The sequence below is a fragment of the Kryptolebias marmoratus genome, linkage group LG6 (genome assembly GCF_001649575.2).
Source record: "Kryptolebias marmoratus isolate JLee-2015 linkage group LG6, ASM164957v2, whole genome shotgun sequence".
In the NCBI taxonomy this organism is placed as follows: Eukaryota; Metazoa; Chordata; class Actinopteri; order Cyprinodontiformes; family Rivulidae; genus Kryptolebias; species Kryptolebias marmoratus.
Window position 1 is genome coordinate 19,693,462 of NC_051435.1, and position 24,000 is coordinate 19,717,461.

The following is a 24,000-nucleotide window of genomic DNA, read 5'->3' on the forward strand; positions in this document are numbered from 1 at the left end:
ACGGACAAAAAGACAGGAGCCAGAACAGGAAGTGGCAAAGCTGAAGATGTCGAGGTTCTCCTTGGGAGAGATGAGGATGGACAAGATTAGGAATGAGGTCATCAGAGGTACAGAACAGGTTGAAGGACTGGGAGATAAAGTTAGAGAGGCCAGACTGAGATGGTTTGGACATGTGCAGAGGAGGGACAGGGGGTATATTGGTAGAAAGATGTTACAGACAAAGAGGAGACATATGGATGCAGTTAGAGAGGACATGGAGGTAGTTGGAGTGAGGACAGAGGACACAGAGGACAGAGGTAGATGGAGGAGGATGACTCTCTGCGGCGACCCCTTAAAGGGAAACAGCCGAAGAAAAAGGAGAAGAAAGAAGATAATGACCTTTTGTAAAAGTTTAACTATTTATCATTTTGTGGTAAAGCTGCCCCGTGACTCGGGCTGTGTTACTTTACAGAGGATGATAATAAAGGGTGGGGTGGTGTTTCCTGTCCTTAATGAAGACTGATGAGTGCAAACACCTCAGGGTCAACAACAGGTGTAGCTCTGGGTTCGTTTATGGCAGCTGGTGGGTGTGTGGGACCACCATCTCTCTGCTTTCTTTACCTCAAGGCTTCTCCGTCTTGTGTTGCTGACAGATGAGGTTGCTCTTCTCAAATAATAAATCATGTGAGGCTGGTGAAGATGATTATTGTGTCTCTTTGTGCAGTGTGACATGGAATTTAAATAATGCTAAGCTCATTTGTAGAGGCAGGAATGCAGTAAAAGTTGCAACTTTGACATCGCTCGCTCGATGATCCTCTATCAGCAGTGGCAGCTAGTAACTACCACCATTTAATTTTTTTCCTTCTCTGGATGAAAACATGTACAAAACTTACATATAGTGCGGCTCTTTTCGACATCCATTTTCCCTTTAAGTTCATAGAAACCGAAACACTTCCAGACACAGGGTTTCAAATCAGAAGGTGTTGTTTGGAGGTCTCAGTTCTCCCTCTGTTAGGTGCACACACAGAATGATCCACGAGCTGCATTTTTTTACCTCCACGAAGGAGGTATGTGCTTTTATTAGCTTTTGTTTGTTTGTTTGTTTGTCTGTGCACAAGATTACTGAAAAAGTCATAAACGTATGTTGATGACATTTTCAGGAAATGTTGAGGCTGTCACAAAGAACAAAAGATGATAAATTTTGGTGATCGGGATCACGATTCAGATCCTACAGTTTTTTAATGACCATATAGGTGGAGGTTTGCATTCTTAGAGTTCCTTAACATGCAGTGATGACATCACATGACGATGATGTCATCAGTCCCAACAGGACATCACAATGATAATGGATCTTGGCGGAGGTTTGTGCTCTCCGAGTGCTTCTGGTTTATTTGTTTAATCTTTATTTAACCAGGCAAATCCCGATGAGATCACAGATCCTTTTTTTCCAAAGGAGGCCTGGGTCTGAAACTTCCACCGTTTACTTTCCTCAACAAAATGTTATTAACATTAAATAATAGTTGATTTTTTTTGCTTGCTTTAGATTGATTCAAAACTGTTCCTGTTCCTGTCTGCATCAAAAGTATATTATAATCCCCGGCCTTGATATTCTTACATAAAAATGTCCTCCAATGTAAAAACATCGTCATACACAGAACATTTATATTTTTCCTTTGTTTTAGGTTATTTCATCTTAGATTAGTCACAGCTTTTGCACTGATGTGTGATTCGTTAGATTAAAACTAAACTTAGCATGTACTTCATATTTACATACTTCATATTTACAGGCTAGGATAATTATTCTGCTTTTTTAAACTTTCTGAAAGAAACTATATTAGTGCTTCTTTACTGAGGTGTTTTTGACCGTGGTGAAGATAATTACTGCAGAAAGTGACGCATTATCGCTTTATTGCCCAAATCCCAGAGTATTTGTGCTGATGTCGCAGAGGCAGACGACTCTGTGTGTGTGGGGTGTGTGTGTGTGTGTGTGTGTGTGTGTGTGTGTGTGTGGGGGGGGGGGGGGGGGGGGGGGTGTTCCTCCCGAGAGTTATTTGTCATAAAAAAATGAAAAAAAAAAAAAACTTTTTAAAGATACAAACATTTTGTTCCATGCCTTATACACGAGCAAGATCAACGATTCTTGTGTGCAGCAACTCTTTTAACAAACACACTCACACCAGGTAATAACACACTCCAGACTTTTGTAAACATGCTCATTCACTAACATTGGTCACATGACAGATTATAGTGACAGACTCCCAAATACAGACAGAGAACATACCATCTCTCACACACACCTCTCACAGGTACTGATAGAAGCGTGAGTGGACCACCTGTGAACTGGTGAGTTTATGTGGGTGAGCGGTGGCTGAAAGGCTCAGATTTTTACTCTGGGAGACTTCCCCGTTTAACGCCTCAGCGGGACAACAGTCGAGGTTGGCGGAAGCTGAGGCTTCCGAGTTCTGGAAGTTTGTGTTGCTCAGCGCCCCCTGCTGTTCCGAGAGGTCCAGGCTGACTTCGGGATTGCTGGTGCGGTGGCGTTCGCGAGCGATCCAGTCCCCGATGGAGAAATCCTGAGAGCTGCACTTCGGTTTCAGCCGGTCTACGGCTGACAGCTCGGAGCGCGAGCCTGAACCGATGCCGACCGGCTGCGACCAGTCTCCCAAAACGGACAGCTCCGCGAAGTCCCTCTGCCCGCCCATCGTGTGCCTGCGCCGGATGTTCTTCTTCTTACTGCGGCCCTCTGGGGACCGAGTCCTCTGGCTGCCCACGCCAAACATGTCGTCGGCAGACGTTCGCAGGCGCACCTTCAGTCGATCCGTGATCTTCAGCCTCCATGCTGGCTCCATTTTATCCAGCTCAGACCGGGACGACGAGCTGAGGCTTCCGGAGGAACGGCCTTTAGCTGAACTCACACCTTGTGACAATCTGTTGGCATCTTTATCACCACGAGAACCATCCAGCGAGATCTCGCTGTTGGTTTTCAGCTGGCCGGTTTTCTTTCTGGAAAGCGTATCACACTCTATGAGTCTGTGCGAGGGCAGGGGTCGGGGAGCGTCCTGAGGCTCTCTTGGCTCGGCTTTCCCCACAGTAAACACCGACAGGTCGCTCTCACTGTCCGTCTCCATCGGCCGTCCTTCACTGACGAGCTCACTCCTCTCGTCGTCCGCGTCTTCTCCGCCCCGGCTCTCCGCCACGGACTGCACTTCAGGGCTGAGGGTGCTGAGCTCAGCTCCGGTTAGGAACGTCATGGAGGACGTGGTGGAGTAGTCTGAGGTGATGGAGCAAACCTCTGCTCCCAGCCCGCTGGGACACGCCTCCGTGCCCAGAGCCGCAGTCCTGCCGGGCCTCGCCCTGGGCACCGATGCCTGAGAACTGGTGCTGTTCATCGTACCGAGGTCTGACACTGTATCGTCGTAGTTGGAGTGCGGGTCTGACAGAGAAGACTGGTGGGCCGCGGGCATGCGGTAGCTGAGGTTGGGAGAATGGGGTGGAGAAGCGTAGGGGGAAGCCGTTTGAAGGGCAGAAGAGGAAATGAGATGAGGCGCGTTCCGGTTCGTTTTCTCCAGCTGCTCCTCCGAGCTCTTCCTGTGCTTCTCTGTTTCACTTGCTCCGTCAGTCTGTTCCTCGTCCTCGGTCCGGCTGTCCTGGGACCACAGAGGCTGCTGCTGGCCCTCCTCTGGGAGCTCCTTCTTGGTAAAAACATTGTCCAGGTCGTCGTCTGAACTGCTGGGGTGAAGCTTGTTCTTAGGCTTCTTGCGTTTGCGGCTGACGAAGAAGGAGGAGCGCAGCATTTCTTTGCTACACTGATCCTTCCCTGGCCCCCACAAGACCTGACAATACAGAACCAAAACTCTGTTAGACTTATCCGAGCACGCCGCCATGCAGAAAAATGCAACAAGAATCACATGTTGCAAGAAATAACTGTATTAAATAAGACATTACCTTGGATTTGCTGGAGTCACTACATGCTGAGTCTGTATTTAAAAAGAAAATAATCATGAGTAAATGTCAGACATTAACGGAAGAAGACGTAAGCCTTAAGAGATCAGGAGTGACAGATACGATGGATATAATGAGAGCAGCGAGACAAAAGCCGATGACACATTTCTGATTGAAGGCAAAGAGACAGGAAGACAGGTAATCACACTAAGCAGTATATGCAGAAGTGGAGAAAGCGGAAGAAGGCGTCTGAGATGAAGGGTGAAAGGAGAGGAGGTGAGAAACCCGGCAGTAAACCAAGACACAAAAAGCAGCTCATGCTCATGTTTTCGATGGAAACGACGGCACATCGGGGGACAAGGACGGCAGTCACAGAGCATCACATGTAGCCACCAACCAGCTGTAGGCATTCTTTCCCAACTCAAGACGCCACAGAGACGGAGTGATGAGTTTGCTCTGACTGAGAGATTTGAGGGGCCTGAGTGTAACAGATCAGTGAGGGTGTGTTGTGGTCGACACGGCTGAGCTGCTGCAGGAGAGCGTTAGTGTAACAAAAAGATCGCTCCTACTCCCAAACAGATTAACTCCTGCAGAACCCTTTAACATGTAGCCTGTTACTGTGAACAACATAAAAAAGCAAAACATAGTGTTCAACGAAACTCAAAAATATTCAAACTGTGGCAAACAAATGAAGAACGGCTCACTTTAGGTGGCAAAGAAACTACACAGATTCTGCTTGCATGTCTATATGTCAACCAGGAGTGGGAAAAAAAGGGTTAAAAAATTCATTAAAACACACGGAAAACCTTTGTTTTGTTTTTTAGTGTGAAAAATCGAATTACTAGGGTCACAAAAAAGCTGAAAAACACGAGTAACCCCAAAAATGCAACAACAAAATAACCCTTCTTCTGTTGATAGCGTTTGTTTTATAAATATTACTTATTTCTGCTCTACAATTGATTCAAAAATGGTTATTAAAAATGTTTACTAAAGTAATAAAAAGAGGCTTGCTAAAGATGAAAGCCTAACCTCATAACTGAGTATGAAGAAGCTGTAATTAGGTTGTACGAGCTTCAAAGTGGACTAATAAGTGATCAAATCTGTCTTAGACAATCCTGCTTCAGGAGTAATCGTAATCGGTCCTTTTAGCTGAACTGCAGGTAGACCCTGAAATGACTGACGGGCTCCTGAAAAAGTTCCTGTCGTAGTAGTTTTTTTGTTCGAAATGATGTGTTGGTGCGAAAAGAAGCGTTGCATAAGGATACAGTGAGGATTAATGTTGATGTAACAGAGGGAGATGAATAAATGTGTTCATGTTTATCTGTAGTTGATGATTTGGCATTTTTAACAAAGGTATTAAAATAATCACACCACAGATAAATCAAACAAACAACAACAAAAATAAGACACAAAAGGCAGCGCCTGAAACCTCGAAGCAAAAAAAATAAACGGAGAAAAAAAAAAAATCTACATGTTGCAACAAATTTGCCTCCATGCTTGAAGCCGTGTTGAGTGTCGCTCGAAAGTCGGCTTACCTCGGCCTCTGTAACTCACTAAACTCTTACTGGACTGCAATTTGGTTGTGTGAGTGGATTGTTTGTGTGTCAACGCATGTGTGCTGGAGAACATCCAGCTCAGTCCGAACACTGCGACCCCACCCTCAGACATCATGACAGATTATGCCACATGACCGGAAGAGAACCTGAGGTTGACCGTACCATGCTACTTGTCCTTGCGATCAGCTTAAAAGACAACAAGAGACAGCAGAAGGGCTTTCAGAGAAAAGTGCAGCGGCATGGCTCTGTATCCCCTCAATTCAGGGTACTGGTTTAAATATGACATGTGCACGGCACAGGAACAATGACAAACATCGACTTCTCTTTCTTTCTGTATCTTTTTTCCTCCTTTTCGGCCAAATTTAAAAGAGCTGCGGGTTTCTGCAGACTAGGCAGCTACACTGGGCACAACACTCGTCCTTCTTCCTACAGTCCCAGCTGTCCATCACTGACAAAACAGAGTCCATCAGTGACATCATCGAGTGATAGACGCCGCCCACTTGGCCTGTGTCAAGATTGGGTAATGTGTGAGTGCTGGACAGGGATAAGGGAGGAGAAAACAACACACTACACACAGCAGGTCAGAAGGGTTAGAACTTCCATCGTTTTGTTTCGTTTTTGTAAGATTTTCTTTGGGAAAGAACATGCCGAGATTATGTGAGAAATGAGGAGGAGGGGAAGAAAAGAACTGAAAGAAAAGGAGTCGTCATCTCAACATAGATAAAGCACAGGGAGAAAATAAAGAAATAAAAATAAAATCAAATGACCTGAGCAAGAAAAATTAAGAGAAAAGCATAAAAAGAAAAAAGGGAACGGAAATAACAGAAACCAAACTGACAATCGAATAATTGATGACGAAACAAAAAAAAAAAAAAAAAAAAAAAAAAAAAAACACGCTCATCTGGAAAATAAATCAAAAAGAAAAAGGCTCGACCTACTGCAAGGTGGTTTTCAACTATTTTCCAGTGATTAACCCACAATATTGTTGACACTGGGAAAAATCACTGAAAAAGTTGCAGTAACAGAATTACAAAAACAAAGCTGGTGTTCTTGGTCTCACTGAAAGCTTTTAAAATAAAGGAAATCAAAAATGATGCTTTATCTTTTAGCATTTGCAGCTGAAGCTACCATTTTAACCAGAATTAAAACTTTACAAAAAGCTCTTTGATTTATTCATTACATTACTGCAGCAATGGTAAGATGTTAATTGTGAGGATATTTGAATGCTGAAGGAAAAAAAAAAAGAAATAAAACAGCTTTTTAAGTTACCTGAGACTTCACCCGGTGAAGGTGCGGTCCGCCCGATGTTGGAGAGCAGGTGGTCGATATTGGGCACGGGCTGCGACTGCACCGTGCTTTCCTGCTCGGCTGAGGTCTGGGCCGACGGGGGAGGAAACAAAAGAGCAGAAAGAAGATTAGTAAGTGCGTAAGTTGGAAACAGATACAGAAACACGACAGACAGGAGCTTCATTTTACTGAATGATGGAGCAGGACTTAAATTTAAATGTGGGGTTTGTCTCAGCTCGAGATAAAAGTTGATTGCAATATTACAAGTGTTTATCCAATTCAACTATTTCTCAGGCACAGACGTTGATACAAACAGGACCCAAGGTGAGAAAGTGCCGCTTACAACAGGTTCCTCGTTGCAGTCTTCAGTAAAGAACCAGTCGAACTGCTGGATGAGGTTCTCCACTATCTTGCACTGGTCTGGCATGTGATTGACCATGTTGGTCATGTTGTCCTCGGACGTTCTGACCAGCGTAGGGCCGAACACGATCGCCATGTTACGAGGCTCCATCTAAGCAGATCAGGTGCGCACGAGCCGCGTTACAGGAGGAAAACCTCAAACGGGTTTTACCGTTTTAACAGAAAAAACTCATACCTTGTTCTTTTCACAGTTCTCGGAAACCCTCTTCAAGTGAGCACAAAGAAATTTCAGTGTTTCAAAGTGATGAACGGGTAGTTCGTAGATCTGCAAACATTGACCAAAAGGAAAAAAAGTCTCAGGATGGAGCTTCTTACTTCTTTAAATGTTTCTCCTGACAGATTTCACTCACTAGCCTCTTGAGCTCCTTTAATCTTTCCACCGAATCTTCTGTTCTGCTGGCTTCAATAAAGTCAGCGTACTTTTCTGCGAACAGAGAAGGAAAACCGTAACTTTAAAATGCAACACTGCTTGCATTCGCCTTTTTGTGATTTTCAGCATGTTCTCTTACCATTTGTAAACAGAGGTTCTGGAAGTTTTCGGAAAAACGACTTCAATAAACTACTAATGACGTTCAGGTCCCGCCATTTCTGCAGAGAAGATCGAGACAGCGTCACGTTAAAACCGTGCTTACAGAACAAGTCAGTCACTTTGAGAGGATGCTCCGACAGACTGTCTGTCACTCACGTCTTCCTGGATGTCGATGTCAGCCGTGCCTTTGCTGTTGAGTTCCTCCTGCATGCTGGAGATGGCAGCATTGTTTCCAGGAACCCTGTAGATCCCAGTGTACTCCAGACCTCGCTCCTCCACTACCTTACAGCACACCTCCACTATGAGAGGAACAAACTGCAGCGGGACGACAGTGGGTCAAATAAATCAGCTAAGCGGCATAAAACAGCCTCAATAGACATGGATTTAGTGGGAACAAGATGGCCGACCGCAAAAAAACTCAGTGTTTGTGCTCAGCTTGTTATATTTTCACATCATCAGGCAGAGCAGACCCACCCTGTTAGTTTGAGCAGGTGGACAGTCTTCAAGCCGAACGCCGAATGTGATGCCAGCTGGAGTCTTCTTTTCAAACGGCTTTCTTATCATTCCCGCAATGTCGATTTTCCAAGATGTCCTGTCCCGAGGAGGACTGGACTCATCTGAGAAGACACGAGGTTACACACCTACTAACCGAACTAAATGACACATGCCAACACTTCATGGGGCGACTCTGACCTTTCAACACCCTTCGCTCCTCTCCGGTTTTGGGCGAATGGGGGCTGTAGAGCTTGCTGTCCGATTTACCTCCCAGGATCGCTTGTTTGATGCTGAGCGACTGCCGAGCCGCTTTGGGGGAGGGTTCTGATCTGCTGCTGGGAGCGCTGATGAAAAGGGAAAGTTTGCAATGATTAAAACAATTGGGAAAATATTTCAACAACTCGCTTAGTGAGAGTGCCCCCCGTCCTGCACACCTCATCATGTTGTACTCTTTGATTTTTCTGCTGATCAGGTCCTGGCTTGTTACAGCAGCATTCTGCAACAACAGAACATAAGGCAGAACATTCAATAACGTGATTATTTTGTATCGTTATATATGATTAATAAATTGCTAAATAAATCAACAGAACTTGGCATCTAGTCAAAAGGGTTTTTAAAGCTAGGACAAAACATCTGTTAAGAAAAGTGATAGAAATTAAAATTTACTGAAAAAAAAAAACAAACTTTAAATGATGACAATAGACGGTTACAGATTCTGCAACTAAGAATGAAGGATTAGGGTTTTTTTCCTTAATAGTTTCTGCTATAAAAGCTTTTTTAAACAGCCCTCGGTCCGTGTGAAAATTTCCTTTCACACCCTGAGCGTGTTTTTGTTCTGCCCAGGTCAAACAGGTTTCAAATGACTTCTTATTTTAGCCTTTGTTTTCCATTTTATGCAGAATGTCATTGATCCTTTTTATGCCAGTAAAACACTCATTGTAAGATGTTCAAAGACTTTGGTTCATTTGTTACTGTTCCACAGGGTGTGACTGTGCTCTTTTAAAGCTGCATTGTGGGATGGTTTTAACTTGCTAGTTTTTCCCGTGCTTCTAAACCTCTCGTTCGACTCTCTGCATTGATGGCATTACAGGAGGAAATGATGTCAGCAGGTGTACTACACACACCTCTTCATCTGGGTTACTGTTTTCCTGAATGACTTTGATCCATGAAAGCATGTCTTCCCTCCCTTCGGCCTGGAACAAATACTCGCAGTCCGAGGTGGTCAAGCGCAGCACATTCTTGCGTCTTGTATCGCTGTAGGAGATGTCAATCAGACAGGCCTTGATGCTAATTTGAAGCGGGTCCTCGTCAGACGGAGCTGAAACATGAGAAAGTGTGTCCTTCTTGTCTTTGTAGAGGCTCAGGGTGTGACCTTGTAAAACGGCGTACATTGGCTTCCAGGATCTCATGCCGCCACCGACACGCTGTAAAATTTGAGAAGGAAGAAATGCTCGCAGTTCTCATTGTGATAAATATGACTTTTAAATGAAAGCTTTAGCGTTCACAAAAATACCTTGTTTTTCTCTGTGAACTGCCTGAAATTAAGCAGCCCTTCCTTGGAGGAGTCAGAGAAGACGTCTGAGGAGGAGTCTCCTCGAGATCCAGAATCCCCCGATGATTTATGCCCGTCCGGAGCCTACAAGGATGAATAAGACATTCTTTTTTTTCCTGGCGTTATAAGATGACTGCAGAGCGTGACATGAAACATGGGGGAGTGTGTGAGGAGAGGATGACATGCTACAAAGATCTGCAGATGGAAACAGACTGGGGATGTCACAGTTACATGGTCACGACATCCCAAATCTGAAAAATACACTTCCCACGTGAATAAAAGGAGCGCACCAAAGCCTGTGTGTCAAACTCAAAAGACATGGCGTCAGGAAAAATAGGATTATTTTTGCTTCAGAAAACTCACAGCTTATAGAAAGTTGCTTATATTAATGACATATCATTATTTTATTTACATTTAAAAGTAGGACAGTTGAGCTGTAATGCAATATACCACTCAGCATTGTATAGTTTTCAATTTATATGATCAATTTTCCAAACAAGACTTTTAATCAGTCAGGACTGTAACAGTCTGACACTCTCTGAATCAGTGCCAATGTGCATTACTCTTCATTTATAGCGCAGCTTCACCCCTGCTTTTAGCGATGTGGTCGTCCGCTACCAACTTTTATCTGAGTGTGCCTTCAGAGAAGCCATCAGCGTTTAATGCATCAATCTGTTGCACAAACAGCTGTTTCCTGAACAGCTCTGCGAGCATAATCAAAGGTTCTCTGTTAGCCCTGGAGCTATCAAAATCCATTATTTAATCTAATTTTCAGTTCAACCAGAAAACACATTCATATATATATATGAATGTGTTTGAGTGTCTTTCTCTCTATATAAAAAAAGAGTTATAAAATTAGAAACAATAAAAGATATTGTTTATTGTAATATTATAGGTTATAATATTTCAGTCCTAATTTCACTGTCCAGTAAGTGTCAGATATTTTCCACAATGTAAGAGACTAATGATTCAAGTCTGTATTGTTTATATAAAATATTAAGATATGGAGTGAATACAACTAGTAATCTTGTTGTCTCTATATTTATATACAATCTTTTATTTACATGTGACTTTCTAGAATCCGTCCCTACCAGATAAAAAGGGCCACAGTAAGTAAACACGGGAATTTTGAAATATTATCAAAGAATGCTGCAAAATGTCATACAAACATGACTGACTTCATACTTTCTCACCTTTCTTAGGCCCCTGAAACTGGGCTTATGTTTACTTGGAGATCTTCTAAAAAAAGAAAAAAGAAAAAAACAGAAAGAGCAATGTCAGACAGATTGAATGCACCCAACAATAAATACATACATAAATAAATAAATAAATAAATAAATAAATAAATAAATAAATAAAGAACCTTAGGATGCACTCACCCTTTCGCCTCTTCTTGATAGCCATCCAAGCCTTCATCGTAGGACTTGGACCGCTCAGTTTTACTGGCTGAGTCCGAGTCCAACAAAGCGCTGCGCAGAGACTCTATAGATTTGTGGTAAAAATATGAAATTATTCTCTTTATAAATTAAACTCCAAGAGGCGATGAGGCTAAAGGATCAATAACGATTTATAAAGGGGAAAATCATTATCAAGATGAATTTCATGAGAAATACTCAATAATATCCCTACCAACCAACCCGGGGCAGTTTACCTTGGTCATGTGACAGCTGCCGACAAATGGGAGGACACGGGGAGCCTTGACTGGAGGGTGCTGTAGCGACGGATGGGGGGACAGATACCACAACAGAGGGAGGGATAGGAGCAGCCTCTCGGTCAACACTCGGGCTGACGGGCTCATCTGTGAAGACGAGAATATATTCAATGTGAGCACAGAGATAAAATAGAACTTCCCATGTGTCTGTTCTCCAGTGCATTGTCTTTTCATATGCTGTCTTACTGCAGAAAAAGAGAACAATGGCTCTAAGATTCAATTATACTGAAAAGATAACTTTATTAGCCATTATCTATGGGAAATTTAGAAAGCAAAAAGATCAGTTTCTCTCTGAGACAATAATGTCTTCTTTTAAAAGAAGAAAGTTTATCTGTTGCCCACTCTGGGCATTGCAAGCCTGAAATGGCTCAGAGTACAAAGCTGCTCTCTGCAGCCGAGGGGCTTTTTGGAGCTAAATTTAAAAGCTACTGCCCTAGTTCCAGCTTGTACCCAACTTTGAAACTGGGCAAAAAACTGAATACCACCATCTTTCTAACAAGGCCTCCCTGGCTATTTCTAAAAGTTATATCTGTTGTTGATCAGTGCTTTGAGGTAACATACTTTAGGTTTTACAACTTTCTGAGAGCATATGAGACTTGCGTTAAGACTGTCACAAAAAGCAAAACACAGATTATGAGTTTTAATTATTACCCATCAGTAGAGATCAAAGATAAAGTTCCTATTGATTGGTCTAAGAAAGCACTCAAATACTTGGGTGTATGGCTGACTTACCTCCCGAATGACCTGTACAAAAAAAACTTTGTAACTGTGAATGCTAGAATTAAACAAGACCTCACACAATGGTCTGAATGTATAATCGACTTTAATTCAAGAATTGAAGTCATTAAGATGTCAGTATTACCCAGGTTATTATACCTATTTATTTCTTTACCTATCAAAATCCCCCATTCTCAGTTCTGTGAGTGGGACAAAATGATATCGCGTTTTATTTGGAGGGGACAGAAACCCAGAATTAAATACAGTACTCTAACAATTAGAAAAGAAAAAGGGGGTCTGTCACTCCCAAATCTTCATGCTTATTATCTCGCGGCTCAGCTCAAAACAGTGGTTCAGTGGTGTGACCATAATTATGAGGCAAGATGGAAAGAATTAGAAAGCAAATACGGAAACATTCCTATACAAGCTTTGATTGGGGATCAGAAACTTGCAGCAGCATGCCAAAAAAAATTAGATCCCCTAGTGTCATTTACCCTTTCAATCTGGTTTGAAGTGGTCAGGGAATTAAACCTAGGTAGACAGATACGAGTTCTCAGATGGGCCGCTTTCGACTCTGATTTCACCCCCAACCAATTGGACTCCAGCTTTAGAACCTGGTCACAGAAAGGAATAACTGCATATTGCGGAATACTGGACAAAAAGTCACTGCCAAGCTTTCAAATACTTCAACAAAAACACGATTTAGAAAAAGGGGATTTTTTTAGATACTTACAACTTAGACAATATATTTCAGCAAACATTCTGAAAGCCTGTACCGCAGAGTCTAACGAGTTAATTCAGTTGGTTTCACAGACTTACTCCAAGCCTGGCAAGATTACTATTTCCAAACTTTATCAGGGATTGTTGAGATCCAAAGGAAATTCAACAGACTATGTTAGGAAAAGATGGGAGAAAGAGTTGAACATTGAAATATCACAAAAGCAGTGGGACAACATGTGTGAATCCGCTGCTACAACATCCTCCTCAAACCATTGGCGTGAATTCAGTTGGAAAAATTTGTTACGTTTCTTTAGAACACCAAAGCAGCAGCCTTATAGAAACCCTGATGCATCTAAATGCTGGAGGGGGTGCGGGGTCACAGAGGCAAATCACTCCCATATTTTCTGGTCTTGCATTAAGATAAAGACTTATTGGAAGGATGTTCTGGGGAAGATTGAGTCAATTTTGGGTCTTAAATTCCAACAACCCATTATGTTACTGTTACTCGGAGCTGTTCCTGAAGGCCTAAACGTGAATGACAAATATTTATTAAAAATCTTCAGTGCTACAGGCAAGAAACTGATTACTCGGAAATGGCTTCAACCTGATCCACCAACGTTAAAGGACTGGCTGGTACTGGTGGAAGAAACCCACCAAATGGAAAAGTTAACGTTCATGCTGAGACTGCAACCGGACCTTTATAAAAAGAGATGGAGCAAATGGACTAAATCTCTAGAGAGCGATGAATAATCTCCCTCTGTATACTCTCCCTCTCCTCTGTTATTTAAAAGCTGCTCAAAAAAATGGAAATGATATCTGTTTACGGTTTTCACCTGTAATATGTTTAACATAGTCAGAATGTGAGTAACTTCTCTTGTCGATAGTTGTTTTTTTGGTTCTGAGTTTGTATGTGTTCGTTTAAAAGAAAAACTCTCAAAAAACAGAAAGTAACAAAAAAAAAAAAATGTCAGCATATTAATTTTTTTCAATCACTGTCATATTAGCTGTGGCTGAGCAAGAAAATGGCCCTGACACGCTGTGTTTTTCACAATATTTGTTAGGGACACAGTGACAATTTTACAGCAGAAAACCTGGTCTTAAAAGTTAATGTTCCTCCCCAAAATATATCTATATAATATCTCACTGATATAAAAAACAAGATACATAGAAATGAAGCCATGCTGGCTCAAATGTCACCTGGAACAAAACATGTATTGGCCAGCAGAGCACAGTCCTAGGAACAGCTAAGATACTGTGTAGAACTCTCAGGTTCCCAAGCCTCTGATGGACAACCTGAGCTAAAAGAAAAGGGGACTGCCCATGAGGGCAAGGTGTACCATTTTATTAAATATGTATAGTTAAATATGTATAGTTTGCACTTGTCCATCAGTGTTTTCAGCAGCATTTCAACCATGCTTCTATTGATTATGTTTCCAAGGCGGGAGTGATGGATAGGTGCTGCCCGCTGACAGGAACCAGGTTGGGTTAACCATCTCGATATGGCGGTGAATCTGATAATTTTTTTTTAGAATTATGAAACTGAAGAGCGGTCTTATTTTTTTTACCAGTATTTATGTATAGATGCTATGTATATTAGGACACATGTCTCAAACCAAAACAGGTGAACTAAACAATTTGGATTTTTTTTTTCATATATTGTTCCATCCCTACCTTTCACCATCAACTGACGATTCCATCACCTGCAAAGTTTTCTAAGACAAATTACACAGTGATTGCAAAGACAGCAAGACACCGACAACAATTTCATAAAAGAAATCCATCAGAGAAATTGTGACTACAAACTGATAATTTGTGCTGTATGTGACTTCTATTGAAAACTGTGTTGGACAACACAGGACATATGCCACCAAACACCACTCATAAATCATTATTTTAGAAATTTTAATGTGGATATCACACAGTTTCACTGCTGTGTGAGTTCATGTGGCCATTCTGTTAGTGCTTGTATATTCTGTACATAATATCAAATTATATTGGATATAATAATATACAAAATATACAAACAATCTACGTTAGTACCTTATGTGGTAGCGAAGTAGACAGTTGTTTTTATGAAGCTCATGTCATTGATTTTAATCATTATTGTTAAACTTTAAATTGCATTGTGTTTTTTAAAGGAGAAATAGTTTGACATTGTGTAGGTGTATTGTGGTAACTACTAGTTTCTCCTGTAGGTTTATTTTACATTAGCACATGCAGGCCAACAACCACTTGAGACTGATATCAGCTTCTGGCTATGAAGTGGTGATCAATTATTTTTTAATCAATTATTAAATGTTTTTGGACACTTATTATTGTTTGCTAATACTTAAGCTAGCTCTTACACATCCTTAACTGATATGTTAGCTCAAACTTTAAAACAAGCTTTGTTTATTTTATTCAGTAGGTTTCTCAATTTTATCAGAAAAGCATTTGCTTATCTTGATAATGTTGGGGATATTAGAAGACGTTTTCTCAGGCAAGAGGGTGCAGTTTGAGGTTCAAGGAGTTGGAGAAGTTGTCTCAGTTGCTGCTGCAGCAGAGTGAAGAGGCCTCTGAGGAGGAATCTTGGTTCTCATGGTTCTGGCATGTTTTTGTTCACCATTAAGAGACAACATGAGAAAATATTTCCAAGGAGTATTTCTGAAGGTACTGAAAGAATTTTCTTGAACTCCTAAACTTAACCTATTTGGTAGAGAATGAACACAACAGATTAGAAAACAAAACATGACAGTAAGACCCAGGCCAGATTACTAAATTTTATTGTGGGAAGAACTGCGAAAAAACAAACAAGTAAGAGAAGAGATGAAAGAGTTTTATAGATACTGTACATTGAACATGAGAATATATGGACAGGTGAAGAGGAAGGAACAATCACATGAAAGACAGAGTTAGTAATTTTCTGTAGATCCTAAGGGACCACTGTCTCACATCAGCAAAAACGTTGATAGAGTTAAATAAAAAAGAAAGTGTTTACAAAGTAAACTTTAACAACATTACTGCTGGGCTCTCATTTCTCTCACCGCTAACAGTAAAACTGAAAACAAAATCAATAAAAACTCACGCTTTAACTTTTTTTTTTTCATGTTTAAGTTGTTAAAGCCAGCCTATGTAAATTAAATTTCCACATTACATTTTACTTTAGTAATAAAAATGATGCAACTGTGGTTTAAAAAGTAAAGCTCAAACTGAGACAAGCTTACAATGTTTCAAAATCATAACAAAATAACAACATTGCAGCTCATGTAGTTTAAATCTAAGTATACTGTACATTATTGACCATAGTTTAATCACATGCAACTCACAAATGCGGCTGATTTTTTTGTTTGCAATTAAATCTCACTTTGTCAATTTATCAAGTTTTATAAAGTTTTATAATAACATGAAATCCTTGTCCATAGTAGTTTTCTCTAATTTAACAAGTCATTTATTACTATTTCAATGTTTTTTGCCCTGCCAAAATTTCAAAATAAATCTTTTGTTCTTATTTTTTTTAGCATTGAGAAAATGTAATTACTCATCTTGTACAAAATCACTGATTTTGTACACAAACAAACTCGGTTTTTTTTTGGTACTGAGTTAACCTGACTTTGCCAAAACACATTGCCAAGAAAGAAAAAATAAATACAACAACATTTCAGTCATTTCATTCTGTCGCTTTACAGCAGGTTGACATCAGAGGAGCCAGACTTTATTACCTGAAGTGAAACAATGACATAAATAGCTTTTCTAAACCAGGGATAGAATAACGCATAAATCAGAGGGTTGAGACAGAAATTAAAATAAAACAGACATAACAAGAAAAGAACAGATGTAGTATTAAGCACAATGTCCTGACCTGTGAGTATTACACAGAACAGTGGGCAGAGGCATATTAGAAAAACAACCACAACAACCCCAAGAGTCCTGGCTGCTTTCAGCTCAGATGGTTTTACAATTACTTTCTCTGAACTTGGGCCTGGACACTGGTGTGAGACAGGTGCAATATGGCCTGGACCTGAGACACAACCACCACAAAAACTCTCAAATACAGAACTATAGTGACGGCAAGGGGAATTACAAATGTCAGAAGTAGATCTGCTACCTGTTTAGCTAAGTTAGCATCAAACACACTCTCTCCCGTGCAGGACTTAGATGTACTTCACTGTTTCAGGCTATCAATTAAAAGTACAGTAACATAGAAGAGAGAACATGTCCAACAAAGAGAAACACAGACCTGAACTCTTTTAGAGTTACATTGATGGGATAATGTAAATAATAAGAAATAGCCACATATCGGTCAATCGATATTAGAACCATGTTTCCTACTGTGTAATCAAAGGTACAGCATAGCATACACATGAAATCACCAAAGAACCAGCAACCATTTATAAGCAGAATCTGAAAGAACAAGAGGATGCCCACACAGAAATCTGAGACAGCCAGAGAGAGAAGGAGGTGGTTGGTGGGGGTGTGGAGCTGCCTGCAAGACTAAAACAGTTATACTTTGTCATGTACAAGCAAAATCAGCCAGAACCCAAAACGCAGCCAAGACAAGTGTTCAGTACTCAAACGTTTATTAAAAATAAAGGAGAAGAGGGGGGCTCCACAGGGTGTGCTCACACTGGTGAGTAAGGAAAGGGGGAACCACAGGGGTTGGGAAGCCAGCTTGGGGAGGGTAGGGTGAATGGGTCGTGGGGGCCGCAGGGACCAGCAGATGACAGGGACAAAATCCACAAACCAGAGGCTTAGTCGTTGAAACAATCCAGGGTCATGCACGGGAGCTTCTCAGGCAATGTAAATCCAATAGACAGAAAACTGGAGGCAGGGTCAGAGGCAGGCAGGGTTCAGCAACAGGAGGTCAAAAAATCTTCTTACAGCAAGGGAAAAAGCCAAAATCTGTGGTCAAAAAACAGATAGGATCAGAAAACCAGGAGACTCTTCAGAACAAGGAACAAGGCTTGAAAGCTGTGACAGTGGCAACAGACGATCTCGCACTGAGCTGGTGACGAGCAGCTGTTTAAATAGGGAGCAGCACAGTGCAGGTGAGGGTAATGTAATCAGCACAGTCAGGGTACAGCTGAAGGGCTGAAATCATGACATACTTTTTTTCAAAGAAATAATCAATAAACCTACAGAAAATTAAAATGATTAATGTTTCAAAACATGTTGACTTGTTTTATTTTCTAATCATTCTCTTCTGTTTTAAAACAGAAGTAAGAAAATGTCCCTAATGTGAAAATTGTCTGTGTGCTTGTCCGTGCTTCTGTACTGCTTTAATTTTATTTATTTATTTCACAAATTACTGAAATAAAAAGTTACCTGAAGTGAGAGATGGAGATGATGACCAGCAGGTTGAGAAACACAGTGGTCAGAGAATTGAAACAAAGTATGGAGAGAATAATTAGAGTTTCAGAGCGAGAGCGCTTGAGCTTCTTACAGGAGGAGTTGAGGAGCTTTGGAAAGCAAAGCTTGTCTTAATCCATCATCCAAGAAAGAATGATGGAATGGCTGCTGGAGCCTTGCAAAATCCTCTGTATTTTGCAGACCCCCCATCCCCGCCCCGCCCCGCACCCTAAGATGATGTTTTGCAGTGGGGACCAGTAAGTGATTACAAGACCAAGTTTACAGTCAGATTGTAATTGACATGACCATATATTTTAAAAATGTATTGTGCATATACTTTTTTTAATTCAGTTCAATTCAAATATACTACATTAATTTCCAGGATGAAATTGTTCAGTTAAAGCACTTCATAAGAAGAATAAAACAAGAGTAAGTGAAAATAAAAGTAAAAACAGTCAGAATTAGTTGTGGTAATTCAATTTTAATGGAGAAAAAGGCAAATAACAGTCATCGGTTGATGCAGTTTTGCACCTGACCAGCATGTCCTGGAGCGGATGTAAGTTATTGTCCACAATGATTTTAAATTTTAGCAAAATCCTCCTCTCAGACACCTCTGTCAGTGGGTCTAGTTTCATCCCAATAACCTTGCTGACGTTGTAGCGCAGTTTGTTGAGCCTGTTGGCATCCACCATTCTTTTTCTCATTCACGTACAGGACAATTCGTACAGGTTGTATGCCTTGCTAATATATGCAATGCATTTATGGCACATTAGGCTGGTTTTTACATCTTGTGTTGCACTATAGGTGACTGCACCTATTCCTTTTGTCGTCTCCTTCTCAGCCTTGTATCTCTGTCAGCAATCTCGCTGGTGTTTGCAAAAGGTGTTAGCGTTGCTGAATGTGGAGTGCCAGAATTGACTGAATTGTCCATCTGATATACTGATTTCTCTTGATTAAAGATGGGGAAGCAGAAGGTAGCCCTGGTGCCATACTCTTACTCAGCTTGTTTTAGTTTAATTTCTTTGTGTTTGGTCATTCAAGTCTACCCAGTTACAAGAGTTTTTTTGAGATTCTAGTTGGTGGAGCAGCTGTCATATACAAGACTTGGTGGAAATGAGTGAGGGAAGCAACCACGTGCTCTGGTAAAACTCCAGCAGTGGGGATTTTGGAACCAACAAAATAGACAAGCTGCTTCTCCTCAAAGGGTTGAACAAGGACTTTGAGCTTTCTGCTGCCCTGTGTTTTGCTAACACAGCAGCCAAGGCTGACACCTTTTAGTAAATGGAAAAATTTTAAACACATATCTTGCACAATCTATTAATGCTGAAGAATGTATTGGCAATGAGCCTTAGAAAATATAACACCAAGTTTTAGCTGTACAATAGACAGAATTTTAGCCATTTTTGTTTTTGCTAAGGTCAATTACCTGTGGTGGTCATCTTGAATTGATTTGACTCCAGAATGATTACTTTATGAAAGTTTCACAAAAATCCACCCAACAGTTCTGCTACTTTCGGTTTCTGCAGTAGCTCTGTTGTCAGGGCCACAGTCTTGTAATCCCAAGGCTGCAGATTTGCGCTCCAGTTGTGGCAGAAAGTGCATCCAGCATAAAACAATTGCCAAATCTTTCATGCTCGCTGTGGTGACCCCTGCAGAAGGGAGCAGCTGAAAAGAAAAATAAGTTTTTCCAGAGACTCTGCTGACAGACAGACAATATGTACACAGACAAAAATCATTATCGCTCACCACCTTTCACATATCAGTGGCAGGCGATAAAGATCAAAAACTGAGACTAAAACTGTCTTGGACAACTTTAGTCTGTATGTCATATTTTATGTTTTAATCCAGGGTTCATGGTGCTGAGCCAAACAGATATAGAAAACAAAGTGTTTAAACAGTTTTATTGTGTAAATTAAATGAAGCGAGGATCAACTGAATCTGCTGGAACGCAGGGGCTAGGGATCTTTAGGTACATTGAGCATCGAAAGGTTTCACAGAACCTATTGGCTGCTTTTGGGTTTCTTTCTTTGCAGGTTTTCGGAGAGGGAGAGGACTCCAGGATTCCAGAGAAGATGAGTTGTTACGAATGAGTGTGCGGACAGGCAAGCAGAGTTTGTTAAACTTACTTTGCTTGAGGAGGCATACAACAGTGATGAACGTCAGAGGAGCTTCTTGGGGAAACTTTAGCAACGGAGCCAGGGAACACATGGTAGAGTCTACAAAGGAACAAGGTTGGTGAGTGTCAACAGAGAATTTCTCAAAGAATGCAGGAAATGTACAGGAGGGCTGGAACAAGAATGATAATAACAATAACAGTCCAATGAAGAGTAGTGGTTCATCTCAGTCTTAAATACTGTGGGGAGTCATCAGGTGGAATTGGTGACAAATCTGACAATGCAGTCAGATGTAGACAGCACCACCCAGTGGAGGAAACAGCACTCTCAACTCTCATCCTGAAATATGAGAAGGTTAAAGCTGAACTGAAATCAAATTTCAAGAAATTGGCATTTCATGTCTTATTTAGTTTCAGGGACGTTTTTCTGACCTAAAACTTAAATAAACTGTTTTTAGCATTTAAGTCAATAATTTCCGAAGTGGGTGATTAGTGGGGTGGAGTTGCCGTTCTGGGTTCATGACGAGCACTGTGCCCGGCTGGCCAAGAACGGCGCTACTGTCTGGTTGTTTACTACTGGAAATGGACGAAGAAGCCTGTTTTGAACACAAAGAAATGCCGGAAGACTTCACAGGAGTAATGGGTATACCATACCAGTATGAACCTGAACTGACACCTGGATCTCTGAAATCAGATGAAAACTCTTCAGATTCGGACTCTGATGATCACCAAGACTGTCATGGTTGACAAAAAAAATGGCCGAGTTGGGAAAGTGGAAAGGTGAGAACCTATTACTCCCAGATCACTGTCATGACATCAGCACTCGACACTGCAAGTAAACATAAAGACGGCAGGAGAGAGCTAACATTGCTAACTCGAAGCTAACCCATTACTAACTCAATGCTAACTGGATGCTAACTCATAAAAAATGTGAGCGTTCTTCAAGTAGCGTTTATGAACTCTCTTACCAGAGTAAACTAATCAACAGCAGCTCACACTATGACATTTGTTTAATCACACATGGATTGTTTACATTTTTTCCTCAATAACAAATTGCTCTGAATCACAAACTGATCTCAGGCTGTCGGCCTGTAAGCAGCTCAGACCTTTAAATGACAGCGTGCGTTCACATCATGTTTGAAGTAAAACTTCCTGTTTCTTGTCTCTTTCTCACATTTGTCTTTCTTTTAAAATTAAAAATAGTTTGGACTGCTGCTGGCAAAGAGTCATGTTCTTTTGGCCTGAAGCCAGTCCACCGCATTAACGGTCGGAGCGGTTCTTCTCTTTGAAGTGATCCGAACTGGATTTATGACATTAATTCCCACATAGGAGCTTATGTCCAAATCTGAGAAAGATTTTTATCTTTCAGGAAGCCAAAAAATGAAACTCTAGTGATATTTTCTGGCCAGTTCAAAAAATTAATTCAAACAAACTGAACTATATTGTACTGGTACTCATCCATTCACTGATGAATTACTGAATCCTCATGAATCTCAGCGGCTCTGTGGATGTTACACATTAGGAGGGTCACGGAAAAAGCGGAAAACCCAAGTGGCTTCTTCAATGTTTTTAATGGTATAATGATAATGGTAAAAAAAAAATATTATTATTTTACAATAAGCGTATTTTCTTATTTTCTTTCAATTAATGTTGGCTTCAAAACACTTTCCAGTTAAACTTTAATAGAAGCAAAACAGGGATTTAACAGACTTAAATGATTTAAAAATACAACGTTAGGTCTACAAATACATGTAAAATACAAATATAAGTTGCAACCATTAAACATAAAAACAGAGATCTCATTTCAAATTTTAGTTTATCCCTGTAATTTGAGTCATTAGAAAGTCTGAATAAAAAACTCAAAACATATAAAAGTCTATTTATGAGTTTTGGCAACATTTTTTACTTAAAACTTTTTTAAGCTTCTAGAAAAAAAAAAGAAAAATAACAAACAAAAACTGTCATGTCCAAAAAGTATTAGGAACTGTTTTCCATTCTTTAATGTCCACAAACCAGAATGCATGTTAATCAAAGGTGAATCCTTTACAGTCAATTGCCAAATGTGATAATTTTGTGATAAAGTTTGCAAATGTGATTTATTTAAGGAGTAATTTCTGCTTAATCTTTCCTCAGTTATTTTTTTTCTTCTGTAAAAACAGATCCAGTTTAAAAAAAAAAAATCCAGTTATGGTAAAAATCATTGAAAATTTTACTTGCACCTTTACAATGAATCAGAAAACCACCATGTTAAAAAAAATTATTTATTTTAGTATGTTCATGATGACAGAACAGAAAAAAAAACAGTGTGAAAAAATTGTCAGTAAAAATTCTGTCTCATGTCAGGTACTTCAAAGCATCTTACAGTAACAAATTATACAAATTATGCTTGAAGCCGCTTTTAGCCAAAAAGTCAATGCCTTGTTTCATCTCACTGAGTTTCAGTATAATATTTTTGCATCAGAGGAGCCAGTCTTGAGTACTTGAAGAGTAAAAATAAGTTTAACAGACCTTCTAAACCATGGGTAAAAAAAAGCATATATCAGAGGGTTGAGAAAGGAGTTAAAGTAGAAGAGACACACCACAAAAACAACAGAAGAAGTGTTGATTGAGCTGTTCTGACCTGAAAGTGTGACACAGAAATATGGACAAAGACAAACCAGAAACACGACCACAACAACCCCCAGAGTCCTGGCTGCTTTAATCTCTGATTTCTTAGCTGTTACTTTCCCTGAATAGTGGTGTTTGACAGCTGCATTTTGAGTGTGAATGGCCCGAATCTGAGAAACAACCACAACAAAGACTCTCAAATACAGAACTATAATGACAGTAATAGGAACAATGAAGGTAAAACAAAGACTAGCAACTTGTTCTATAAAGCCCATATTAATCACGCATTCTCCAAAACAAGTATTAAATCTGTCTAGATGTTTCAAGTTATCCCTGAACAGCACAATGGCATAGCAGAGTGAAGTGGTCCAGCACAGTGAAACACAAATCTGAACTTTTTTTGCAGTAACTTTGGCGGAATAATGAAGAGGATCACAAATAGCTACATATCGATCAATTGAAATGAGCACCATATTTCCAATTGAGGCGGATGTAATAATTATGCCCAAGAAAACAAACAGAACACACATTAGATCGCCAAAGTACCAGCAACCATCTAAAAGCATAATCTGAAATAACAATAGGAGGCCAACAAAGAAATCTGAGACAGCTAGAGAGAGGAGGAGGAAGTTTGTGGGGGTGTGGAGCTGCCTGAAAAAAAAAAGAGGGAAACATTTACATCCACAAATTACTTCTTATGATTATGGTTACTCAGGTAGATAAACTGCACTTTTAAATCTATTCATCGAAAATGTTTTAATCAACCAACCCTACCTACAGTAATAACTTTTTAAAATTTTGAATGACTTTTAGTTATCAGCAATGAGGAAAAAGTGACTACCTGAAATGTGAGACGGAGATGATGACCAGAAGATTTAAAACTGCAGTCATCAAAGAGATGAAGGACAGAAATAAAAAACCAGGATATATATGAGAGGCAGAATTCTTTGGTCTTTTGCAGGAGATGTTAAGAAGCTGTGGAAAACAGAGATCTTCTTCCATTGTCAGAGCAAAGAGGAGCTCTGCTGAGCTCTGACAGCTTCCAGA

The 24,000-nt window shown here is 40.4% G+C and overlaps 2 protein-coding genes across 2 annotated transcripts; both read right to left on the bottom strand.

The window, feature by feature from the left end:
- Nucleotides 1–2,033: 2,033 nt before the first annotated feature.
- Nucleotides 2,034–18,925, bottom strand: LOC108250594 (rho GTPase-activating protein 21-like). Its single transcript, XM_017440544.3, has 17 exons — nt 18,765–18,925; nt 11,412–11,656; nt 11,140–11,242; nt 10,954–10,999; nt 9,722–9,844; nt 9,333–9,632; nt 8,643–8,704; nt 8,407–8,552; nt 8,188–8,330; nt 7,870–8,028; nt 7,694–7,772; nt 7,535–7,608; nt 7,360–7,449; nt 7,108–7,275; nt 6,747–6,852; nt 3,925–3,956; nt 2,034–3,812 (listed from the first exon to the last, which is right to left on the bottom strand). Exons 1-17 carry the CDS (start codon nt 18,923–18,925, stop codon nt 2,280–2,282), a joined length of 3,570 nt encoding a protein of 1,189 aa, XP_017296033.2. The 3' UTR covers nt 2,034–2,279.
- A 3,053-nt stretch (nt 18,926–21,978) lies between these two features.
- LOC108250587 (trace amine-associated receptor 1-like) lies at nt 21,979–24,000 on the bottom strand. Its single transcript, XM_017440537.3, has 2 exons — nt 23,795–24,000; nt 21,979–23,604 (listed from the first exon to the last, which is right to left on the bottom strand). Exons 1-2 carry the CDS (start codon nt 23,953–23,955, stop codon nt 22,785–22,787), a joined length of 981 nt encoding a protein of 326 aa, XP_017296026.1. The 5' UTR covers nt 23,956–24,000; the 3' UTR covers nt 21,979–22,784.